The sequence below is a fragment of the Pithys albifrons genome, chromosome 5 (assembly GCF_047495875.1).
Source record: "Pithys albifrons albifrons isolate INPA30051 chromosome 5, PitAlb_v1, whole genome shotgun sequence".
Taxonomy (NCBI): domain Eukaryota; kingdom Metazoa; phylum Chordata; class Aves; order Passeriformes; family Thamnophilidae; genus Pithys; species Pithys albifrons.
In genome coordinates this window covers 33,907,440-33,919,784 of record NC_092462.1, presented here as the reverse complement: position 1 = coordinate 33,919,784, position 12,345 = coordinate 33,907,440, and the positions used below count along the sequence as shown (strand labels likewise).

Below are 12,345 nucleotides of genomic sequence, written 5' to 3'. Positions count from 1 at the left end.
TTTTTCCTAGGTTTCACTTCCCTGTGTTCATATACCAAATATTATGTCAAGTGGAAGCTTAGGCTCTGTACCCAGGATACATGTACATTTTATCATTGTAGCCCACAGTTTAGCTGTCAGAGTGGTTATAGAGATAATTTTATGAGTACTGTGATTTTTTTCATGGAATTTTAAAAATAGTAACTAATCATCCACACAGCAAATAAACAACTGTTGCCTTATGTTGACACACAGTAAACTAAGGAAACTATTCTTTTCTGCGGTCATGACTGTGATCACAAATATTATGAGACTTCATTCTATAGATCTGGTTCCCTTCTGCTCCTCAATACTTCTCATTCAGCAGTATTGTGGTAGAAAGGTCGAATAGTTCTGTAAACACTTGTGGCCCTTCAACCTTGGAATGAATATCTGCCCAACTCTGTTGTTCCAATAGAATAGAATAAAGAATATTTCCTTTTCTGACTGAAAGAAGTATCAAATCAGGGTTTATAACAAAGATTCAGATCTTCTCTTTCAATGTTATACAGAAATTATGTTAACTCTTCCATCCCTCAGAAAAAAAAAAAAAAAGAAAAAGGAAATGTTATATTAATTTGATTTCAGTGTAGATGATTTCACAAGATCACTTTATTACTGCAGATATCAAACTGAGTATTTCTAGATCTGTATTCATAAAGACACTGTCTTGCCAATGGAGAAAACTACGTGAAATTCTGAATAATGTAACAGGTTTTTTTGTAGATTTACAACAAAAGGTACACTACCTCATTAACAAATTGATCTCATACCAAAATTGTGATTAGGTTTTTGGTTCAACAAGAATTTTCTTTTTTTTGCTATTATTTAATTTTATACATTTCAATGTGTTTTTGTTCCTAAGGTCTGGGAATTGGGAACATGTTTTATGTTTTTTATGAAGATGGCATCAAAGTAATACAACCAGTGGAATGTGAATTTCAGAGACATATTAAGCCTAGTGAAAAACTCCTCGGTTTTCAGGCAAGTTATTTTTAAAAATTTATTTGTAGTGTTTTATCAATTATAATTTTCTTTAGATAAGAATTTATTATTACTAGTTTAGTGTTTTATGCTTGATAAATTCATGTCTTCTCAATTAATAAATAGCTTATAACAGTGAACCGGAAGTTTCCTGTATTTTCCTAGATTAAATTCAAACTTTCAGTCTGTCTTTTAGATTGAATATTCCTTGTATACTCTTCAAACCCTTTATTTTCCTTGGCTGTCTTTCTCCTTTCCCAGTCCTTTAACAGCTCTCTACTCTTTATTTCTGAATTTGTTCTTGTTATTTTTTATTCCCCAACCCACAACACACAAGTTCAGTTCATCGCTGTGAATCAGGGATTGATTCTCTCTCTATTAAATATAAGATCTAAGGTTAATATTTTTAAAGGTTTCTTTTGCTCCACTGGATGTTTTGTCTATATTAAGCTGTCTGCTAGTGTGCAGCAAATCCCTTTACTGATAAGCACTCTCACAGATCCACTGAAGTTAGTAGAGATGATCGATGATTTGACTCTAACTTTTCATATAAGTAGTTTCAATAACTTTATTGTTAACATATTTATAGCTGATTTCACCATATCCATGTGTAGGATACACAAAACCACTAGTGTATTCTCTATTTCCATAGAATATCATAATGCTTTTCCTTTACTGCTAACCAAATTGCTAGCTGATATCTTGCATATTCTCATGGGAACACTTGGTACTAGTCATTACATTAAGACTTACTCTGTGTAATCTATCACCTGTCAAAAATAGTAACTTTTTCTCACTTAGATTTGAATGAGTGACCTTGAAATACATACTATCCCATGTGTTGTACGCTTTGAGATTTTTTCTCTAGGTTTTTTTTTCTTTAATGTCTGAAGCACACAGCAGAACTGTCTCAATGGAATTTGTCTCTTCAGTTATCATTATTGATGTCAAAGGCTGCTGTACTCTGGAACAAGATTTTTTTTAGTGTGAATAATTATGCTTTGAACAGCTAATCATACCTTGATTTGTACTGCATAAGTAAAATTAGGTTGACACAGCCAAAAATAAGCCCAAAAGGGGTTTTTTAATGTCTGTTAAATTCAAAAGCTGATTATTTAAGAAGTCTGCAAAAATTTTATTGGTCTAAAGTGCAGCCTAGATTTGAGGTGTATTTTTATTGAAATATGGTAATAATCAGAGTGGATAAGTAAAACCTTTTCCTTTTTGAACATCTCAGGCATAGATTAACATAATACTTATGTCCTCTTGGTAAAAGAAAAAATATATATATATATACCTACATTCTTGTCATTTTGCCCACTAAATTCAATATATTTCTACTTATTCCCCTAAATACTGAAAACATCTTCTCTCATATATGGTGGTTAATAAATTGCATTCTTAAGAGGAATTAGAAATATTTGGAAAATATATCCTTACATTTTCCTACTCAGTGACATTGTTTTTCACTCTGCATTAAAAAAGCAAACAAACAAAAAACCCCCAAAAAAACAAAAATTGAAAAGTAGTTTTCAGTAAAATAATTTGAAAAAGCCCTTTAAGATTACTTTCTTCCTAGAAGCAGGATGAAAAAAAATACTAAAATTCCTTGCATATACTGCTAATACTATAACATCAGTAGTATAATCTTGAAAAATTACATTGACTTCAAAGCTTTAGACAGTATTTCTTCCTAGAAGAATATCATATATTCTTAAAACCTCTTTGGAAAATCTGTTTCCTCTAAACAAAAATAATAACCCAGTTCTGTCCCAGGATCATATTTTTATCAAGTTCAGCATGTGTTCATCTACTGGAATGAGTTCATTTGCTCATTTGTAATTCTCTTTGACTCTGTCAGATACGTTTATGAATCAGACATTGTGGTGTACTGCATGTTTTGAGGTGGCTTTACATAGCCTTTCACATCAGGGCATCTCCATGACTTATCTCTTAACATATTACCTTTAGAGGAAATATGTCCTTGCTTAAACCTCTCCCATTTCTTTACACTTTTCTGAATTAGCTGTTCCAGTGATAAGTAAAACCCCAGAATACATGATTCAGTGCCAGACATTTGCTAAAGTGTAGGAACATTTCTAAATACTGCAGTGCAGTTGAGGCACTGGAAGTGTCACAGAAAATGTCTGGATATCGCACATGGTACTCCAGTATTCCTCCCCGGGTTTCCTCTTTGCCTATCCACAAATTAGTTACCTTTAGCTGAGCTTCCCTAAAAGAATGAACTCAGGTATTTCTACATGGCATTGCACTGTATTGTGAACAATGTTGCAGTACTTATACATGTACATATTTAGGTATGTTAATTTCGCTAAAGGTAAATGTAATTTACTAACTATATGCTTGAGAACTCTTATCTAAATATTTAATTTCCTCTTACTTACCTGAGTGTCAATACAGCAAAGCACTTTAGTGGGTGTCTAACATGTGAATCAATTAGACTTGTTTAAAGTGAAGCAAAAGATTTAGTGCTTTACTGGATCATCACGGTTTACAGGAAATTGTAAAGATCCTCTTCCCCTCCTTCCCAGGATCTCCTAAATTACTTGAGTCTTCCAAAAAATATCAAGTGAAAGTAGAAATTTATTAGTCCAATAGTGGCAATTCTAGATGCATAGGGGCAAAAACAATTTCTGTTTTCTGTTGCAGGGTATTGCTTAGGTAGACCAGCTTCAACAGCTGTTTGTTTAACTTGTCAAATAGATTCTTAACCATGGTTCAAGTAGAGTCTTTCACCTGTTAAATGTTCCATCATTTGGAGCTGCCTGGGACATTTTCCTTGGTAACATGAAACCTCTATTTATCTTCTGCAAATTAATATTATTCAAAGCCCTTAAATGCTAATTCTTATGTAATATTTTTTAATTTTTACCCTTTAAAATGAATCCCAATTAGAAAAATTATTTCAGGAGACTGGAAAAAAAGCAATTGAAACAGATGCCTTTTGTGACACTAATGAAAAAATCCTTTTCATTCTAACATAAACCTTTTTTCCTCTTCATTACAAGGCCTAGCACATAATGGCCATATTTCAGGGAACTATGACATCTCACATTTGAACATGTGAGGGATGAGCAAAATACTTAATTTCAAAATAATGTGACTACATGGCAGAGAAAATTTCCATAGGAAATTAGCTTGAAACATACCTGTCAGTCCACAGAAATTGCTTTGGTTTACACTCTTACAGTACTGAAAGTGTAGTAAATACTAATGTTTGTTTGAAAACAGGAAAAAAAAGTCCACAGTCTGATTTTTAGTACAGAATGTCAAATAAGCAGGAACTTAATACAAAATGGGTGAATTCAGGTCTTAAAATATGCACTGTTATAACCTGCTGGTATCATCTTACTCTTAGACAGCCGTAGTATAGATATTTCATTGTACTTTTTAAGCAGTTTGCCTCAGATCTTGTTAAAACACTGAGGACTCTTGCAGTAAGTTAATAAACATAGAATTTGCACATATAAATCTACAAGTACAAGTTTCCTGTTGAGATTTTCTTGCCCCAGACTATCTTGAAAAACTTTCTCTAAGGATTTACTTTCCTCCATCTGCTGACTTGTTACAGGGCAAGTCACTTTTTGATTAAAAAGTCTGGGGGGAATACAACTATGAAATAAATTAAGGTTTTATCAGATGTTCCTCTTTTTTCAGAGAGAATAAATTAGGAAAAAGTAAATTGTTCACATATTAATTAGAAGAAGAAAATGGTGGGTTTATGTATATATTTTAAGGAGAAATTATTTTAACCCATTACTCAACCACTGAGGAAATTAATATGGAGCCTCAGAATTACTGCCTGTAAAGTAAAAGAAAACTAAACTGTCTAATCATAAAAATATTAAGTTTTCAAAAGCAGGTTTTCAGGTCTGTTGAAACAGCTTCAGATAAATGTAGGTTTGAATAACTAGAGAACAACTGCGTAAACCAATTCATGCCGGGAAAAGTTACTCTATTTTGGATATGAGAATTTTGGTGCATAATTTTTACTGTTACTTTAGAAAAGCAATTTTTTTGCTTTTATTTTATTTTTTCAATTTTTTTGAATGCTTTCTGCTTGCTGTATTTAAAGTGGAACATGAGGAGCAAGTTCTGTGACTCATATGCTTATTCAGAATCATGTCCTCTATATTCTAATATAAGTGCGATTATATATATGTATATATATATATATATACATGAAAGGCTATATTTGTATATGGTTTTATGATGAAATAATCTTTAGAAATACATGTCAGTCAGTATTTTAGACTCAGATTCAGGAAAATGTAGCTTATCTACAAGGAGGTAGCTTATCTCCGAGTATAGTTATAAGTGCTTAAGTTAGAGTATTTTGCTGTTCTACTTCCCTCAAGGGAAGGTATTATTGGAACAATCATTTACACTAATCCACATGATGCCATTTGAGACAAACCCAGATTCCTTCAGCAGTACTTGGTGTTGTTTTTGAATAATATATTGAATGTGCCCTTGTAGAATTCAGTCCCCAAAACTGGTGTAAACCAAGTCCCTGAGAGATGACTGAAAAAAAATGGCACTGTATAGACCTGTTACAAACATTCACAGACACAGTTTTTGAAGAAGGTGTTCTCTCTGGGGAATAAAGAGGACTGTGTAAAACAGCCTAGATGCAGTTATCAGTGCAAAGTAAATTCTTAGTTTGTTACTTGTTTCTCAGTTTTGCTGAAGTTCCTGATGATATGCTATCCCATGGTATCTGAGTTTAGTAGGATGTGATTTCTGAAAGGGCTTTCCTTTGTTGAGGTTTAAGAGCTACATAGGAGCAAGCAATGGGTTTTGATGTTCTGTAAAGAAACTCCCCCGTTAAAGCTGGAAATTGATTTATTTTTTTATTTTGACATAAAAAGATTGAGAGTCTTTTCTAAAACATAGAGACACAGCAGGCAAATAGTGTTGATGATACAGAAAAGTTAATGTTTAAATGCATCATTTTGAAGAGCATTGCTTAGTGCCAGATATGTTTTGTCACATAATTTTCCCATTCCTTTTAAAAGGAGCCTGATGCTTAGAATTCTTAAGACCTCATCAGCTCTTGCTGCTCATTTTACATTGAAGTCATCATCTGCTGACATATCATAATTATTTTCACAGCAACCAGTTATAATGTATAAGGCAGAGCATTCTAAATCAGGAATTAGCAGCAAAGTGGCAAAAAGAAAGAATACTTATGATTTTGCGAAATTGTCCGTTGTGATGCAAGGAATTTAAAATAAGAGGAAAAAGAACAAAAGGTCAGGAAAATAAAAAAGCTTGACTCATGCTGTACTTCTCCAAGCAGAGTGTTTTCAAGGTCCTTGCTTTTATATAATGTCCATTATAGGGAAAAAAAATCACGCTGTTTCACAGAATATTCTGACCTGGAAGGGACCCACACAGGTCATCAAGTCCAGCTCTTAAGTGAATATCTCATAAGGGTGTCCAATCCACAACCTTGGTGTTATTAGCACCATGGTTTAACTAATTGAGCTAATCAAACATTAACATATTTGACCAAGTAACTTTTTATTTTGAAAAAAACCCCAAACTTTCACTGGAAGCAAATATTCACAAATAGGTAGATAAATATATATATGTGTATACATACGTGATGATTGCCATGTAGTTATATGAAATATGAATAGTGAACATGTAACTACAGTTAGTTATTTTGAGTGATAGTGTATAGTTATAAAAATTATGAAATATGAATTCTCCAAAGTCAACTAGAATTTTATTTTTTTTCCAAATTCATCTTTTTGCAGGGCAGAGAGGGAAGGAATGATAGTAAGATGCCATTTGAGTTCTACTGGGTTTAACACTAGTAAAATAGGCCATGAGAATGTCTTATGGTAGAAGCAGCCAAACTTCTTGATCTTTGAAGCAACATAGCAGTAATACATGTGACTGAAAGAGCAGTCTTATCCAACTCCTGCTGCTTTGCCTCTATGCACTACACCTCCTCTTTCTCTCCATTTCTGCATTGTCATCTCCCCAGTTATGTACTTGCCTGGCTTACTGCTGTGTTCTCAGCTACCATGTCTTGCACTACCTTCCTTTCCAAGGCTCTGTGATAGTGCACAAGGAGAGCTGATAATCACTGCCCAGTAACAAAGCATTTGTGTCTAATTTGGTTTTCTGTTTTAAGGCCTCGTGGATCTTGGTCACTTTATTTCTGCATATGTTGCTGTTTCAAATTGAATTCTTTCTCAGGCCAACAGTGCTAATTTTTGAATTTCTAGAAAACATCCCACAAATTTGGTGTATGGTTTACATTAAAGTGCTTGTGAGTTGTGTGACGCTTTACGACATGTGATTTGGCTAACATGAGTTTAAATCCAAATGTCAACTGTCCTTCCTTCCCTACATTTTCTGAGATTTTATCTTACAGTTAAAAAAGAACAGTATAATTTCTCTTTCTGTTGTATTGTTGACTGTTTTGATTCTTAAACAGACCCTGTTTCTATTGAATTATAGGATGAAGTTTGTCCCAAAGCAGATGGTGATCCTGTTCAACGATGTGTATGGGCAACTGCTGTGAATGTAAAAGACAAGTTCATTTACGTAACTCAGCCTACACTTGATAGAGTTCTTATTGTTGATGTACAGTCTCAGAAAGTTGTACAGGTATTTATTCCTCTCCTTTTTTAAAAAAAGTTAATCTAGTTTGGATGCAAGAACTTAAGATTTGCCTTCATATTTCAGAAACAAAAATACAATTAGCTTGATAGTAAATACATAATTTGGAAAAAAGTTCATCCACTTTCAACATTCAGCAGCAGTTTCCATTTAGTGACTGTTCTTCTCAATTGGGAGGGAGATAAAATGAAAACAGCTCTTTAAAATATTCATCAAGGAGTCAAGGAAGTGATTTCTTTAGGAAGTTTCTGGTTTGAGGTACTTTTTACTTCAAAATGAGAATTAGTTAAAATAGAGTCTTTACACAAGCATGTGTTTCCAGTTTTGACAGGAAAGGTCAGATTCAGCTACAGAAGGTGGAGGACTGTTACTCTATAAGCTTTTAGACAGAGAAATTACTGAAACTGTATAAATAAAGACAACCTTTAGCCAAGACTGGAGACTATGCATTCAAACTTTTTCTCTACTCCTCTTTCTTGGTCTCGGGGATGCTGGAGGTACTCTGCTTCACGAAAAGAATTCAGTGAGTAAAAGAGAGAAATCAGTGCTATAGTACAGGGATTAATGCAGTCATAGCGGTTGTGGAAGACCAGGTGTGGTGGGTTGACCCTGGTTGGAGGTCAGATACCCATGAAAGCAGCTTTGTCAGTGCCCTCCAGAACTGGACAGGGGTGAAAAAAGTCTTGAGGGTTGAGGTAAGGGCAAGGAAAGATCACTCACCGATTACCACAACAGGCAAAAAAGACTTGACTTTGATAATAAATTCAACAAATTTCCCTATCAAAATCAGAGCAGAGCAATGGGGAGTAAAACAAATCCTAAAAACACCTTTCCCCCAGACTTCTCTCCTTCCCAGCCTTAACTTTATTCCTGAATCTCTACTCCTCTCCCACTAGCAGTAAAGGGAGATGGAGATTGGGGGTTGTGGTCAGTTAATTTCATGTAATTTCTGCTGCTGCTTCTTCCCCAGGGAAATGAGTCCTTTCCCTGCTCTCTCATATGGTCACTCCTCTGGGAGACAGTCCTATATAAACTTTTCCAGCGTGAGTCTTTCCCATGGGCTACAGTTGTTCACAAACTGTTCTAGTGTGGGTCCCTTTCCGTGAGGTATAGTCCTTCAGGAACAGACTGCTACAGCTTGGGTCCCCTATGGGGTCACAAGTCCTGCCAGGGCCCTACTCCAGCGTGGGTTTCCCATGGATTCAGAGCTTCCTTCAGGCATCCACCTGCTCCAGTGTGGGGTCCTCCACAGACTGCAGGTGGATCTCTGTTCCCCCATGGTCCTCCATGACTACTGGGGCACAGCCTGTCCTCACTACAGTCTGCACTAAAGGCTGTAGTGGAATCTTTGCACTAGCTTCTGGAGCAGCTCCTGCCTCTTCTTTCTCACTAACCTGGATGTCTGCAGAGCTACTTCTCTCATTCTCACTCCTTGTTCATCTGTCCACAATTACTTCTCAGCAATAACATTGTTTTCCTCCTTAACTATGTAATCCCAGAGGCTCTACCACCATCCTGATTGACTCAGTTGTGGCCAGCCAGCAGTTGGTCTGTCTTGGAGAAAGCTGGCATTGTCTCTGTTGGACATGGGAAAAGTTTCTAGCAGCTTCTCAGAGAAGCCACCTACATAGTTCCTCTGCTACCCAAAAGTTGCCATGCAAACCCAACACACTAAGATATAAGGCAGTGCTAAAAGGAATATGAGGGGTTTTGAACCATACAGGTACAACTGAAGGGCCTGAGTGACTCACAATATGCTTCAAATGGTTAGTAGTCTTACTGGAATAGAGTAAAAATTTGATATTTCTTTGCCGCTACTCAAATTAAATGCTATAACTACTGTACTCTTGTTTCTTTCTCATTACTTATATATCCAGTGTTATCTATGATATTGTACTGGAAGGTTAAATATCGGATTTGCATGGGGACAGATTTTATTTTGTGAAACTGTTAAAGATGTGAAAATTAACTTAGAAAATAACAGCCATAAACTCAATAAATTCTAAAAACTTAATTTCTGCATATTGAGAAGATTTAAACTCTCTTTTTTTTTTTTTGGTAAGTACACTTAAATATTGACATTTTCTTTAAAGGTGGGTAGTTCCTTTTTTCTGAAATAAAATTATTTCCTGGGCAAAGAGTTCGGAAGCTAGTTAACAACTTTTTAACAATCCTGCTCTGATTCTTAGAAGAAATTACACTTGTATATGAAACTGACAAACAGGTTTTGACCCTACCTTGAGTATTCTGTTTCAAATTATATAAACAGGGTTACTTTTAGTATCATCATATTCACAGGAAACAGGTGTTCTTTAGCTAAATAAAACATGGATTTTTTTTAATTTAGTCAGAAATCTAACTAATTTTTAATAAAAACCCATTTAAATAAAGCTTTCTTTCATGACATTTTATTTTTCAGTGATAAATTAATGAAAATCTTTAATGTATGGATTATACATGATGTATTAGGCTCCAGGAAGTCCACACTGTGGCCTTTCAGTACTTGAAGGGAACTTATAAGAAAGTTGGAGACAGATTTTTTGAAAGAGGCTGTAGCAATAGGGAAAGAGGTAATGGTTTTAAACTCAAAGGCAGTAGATGCAGAATAGAGACAAGCAAGAATTTTTTGTACATTCAGGTTTGTGATACACTGGCAGAGGTTGCCCAGAGAGGTGGTAAATGCCCCATCCCTGGAAATATTCAAAGTCAGGCTAGCTAGAGCTCTGAGCAACCTAACCTTGTTGAAGATATTGTCGCTGCTTTTTTTTTTTTTTGAAAACAACACTTTTTTCTAAAACCAATTCAATATATTTCTTCAAGAAGAGAGACGAAAAACCCGTAGTCATAGTACAATCCACAGGTTTGAAAGACTAGAATGTCTGGCAATGTTTTCCATGGTGTCTGACTGGCATTCAGGTCCCAGCTTTCTTTTCTACAGATGAGAGATGAAATACCAATGTAATTGCATTGATTAGCATTTAAACTTCAGTGAAAAAAAGCACCCTGAAATATAGTAGAGAAATTGAAGATTCTTTTAAATTTAGGTTTTTTGAAATAGTTTGATTGGTAGACTCTAATTTGTCTTCAGTTACATTAGTTATTATTTTAAATATGTATAAAAATATATTGCTTTGCCATTATCTGAATGTTTAGAGATGCTTACCACAATGATCTATGTTAATTAAGAAGTAAAATTCAGTAAATTAACCACTAATTAAAAGACCAACTCTTCCCCAGAAATATATAAAGATATTGTCCAGTTTTTTGATCAAGTTAGACAGATTCAAATTTCTGTAATGAGCTAAACAGAGTCAATAGGTTACATAGAGCTGTGTGCACTAAGTCTGTGCTATTTAGTGAATATATTGAGCTAAAACCTGAGTACTCCACAAGCTTTCATGCTAGTCCAGGGGGTAAGGACTTTCAAAAGAATTTTATTTTGAGGGATAGAATAACATTGCTTTTCCACTACTTTAGTAATATCCATATTATGAACATAGGAATGTATAGAATAAAATTTATCCCCTCTGTGGAAACCTTTTGCAGGAATGAGAGTCTCTGTTTTGATGGTTCTAGGCATCTGAGTATTCATAATAAATTATCTTTCCATTTCACAATACTTAACACTAACATTTGGTAAGACAGTATAACTCACAGAGAACAGATGAACCAGATAAATAAATTAAACCAAGTATGTTATTATCCCTTTTAGACACCTGAGCAGAATTTCTGCTATATTTTACTAATCTGAACATTGTTTCCTATGATAGACTTAGCCAAATACATGGAAAAAATACAAGGGGACTTGCTCTGTGTCCAGCTTAACTATGCCATTATTCAAAATAAACTTTGAAAAGTAACAAACAAACAAGCAAAACTACTGTAAAAAGTAGAACTACTGCTAAATCTCAGATGGCTTTTGGAAGTGAAGTGCAGCTAATGTGGAATTTAGTGACAAGTCAAGAGATAGTTTCTTCAGCTTTTCTTATAATGACCATGGTCCTGTCTTAACAATGTGTTTATTTTTTTGTTTTATTTTTTGCAAGCAGCAAGCATTTTCTAGCCAGTAAATGTTGTTTTACTCATATGGTATGCACATAAACAAACACTTGCACAAGCAGGAGGCACAGAAGGGAATTTAATTTTTTGGTCAGATCAATCTATTTCCATTACTTACAGTACTGCCTAGCACAGGGGAGGGACAAAAATGATTTTTTTCAAAATATCAACTGTTCAGAAAGGAGAGCATTTTTCCTGTTAGATTGCTTTTTTTCTCAGTGTCATGTTAATACAGAAGCTATTAATTACATAGATGTACATGTAACTATTTTTAGTCTACATAACAAAACACGTTTGCTCTGTAAATGCAAGTTTTTAAAAAACACATATGATAGTAGGAACAAATGTGGTGATAATTCTGTACTTTGAAAGTGAGCAGCACTCTAATGAAATGTCTGTCACTGCACAAAAAAAACGTAAATAAAACAAAATGTATTTGAAAGGGCTTTAAGTCCTGTAACTATGCTGTTTTCTGTGTAAATATATATATATATGTATATATATATATATATGTTATACTTACTGTTTTCTACTATGAAAATTAATGTAAGAGATGTGTGCACATATGTAACAACTAGATTTGAGGATGTTTTATTTTTATGACAGCTGTATTTATCAAAATAA

At 34.3% G+C, this 12,345-nt stretch overlaps 1 protein-coding gene across 4 annotated transcripts in view; it reads left to right on the top strand.

The window, feature by feature from the left end:
• The window catches only part of FSTL5 (follistatin like 5), a 364,104-nt gene that overhangs the window by 319,552 nt on the left and 32,207 nt on the right, over nt 1–12,345 (top strand). For all 4 annotated transcript variants that reach the window (XM_071556179.1, XM_071556181.1, XM_071556177.1 and 1 more), the window contains 2 exons: nt 884–1,002; nt 7,501–7,650. In XM_071556179.1, the coding sequence (XP_071412280.1) occupies nt 884–1,002; nt 7,501–7,650 (269 nt within the window). The remainder of the gene's footprint in view (nt 1–883; nt 1,003–7,500; nt 7,651–12,345) is intronic.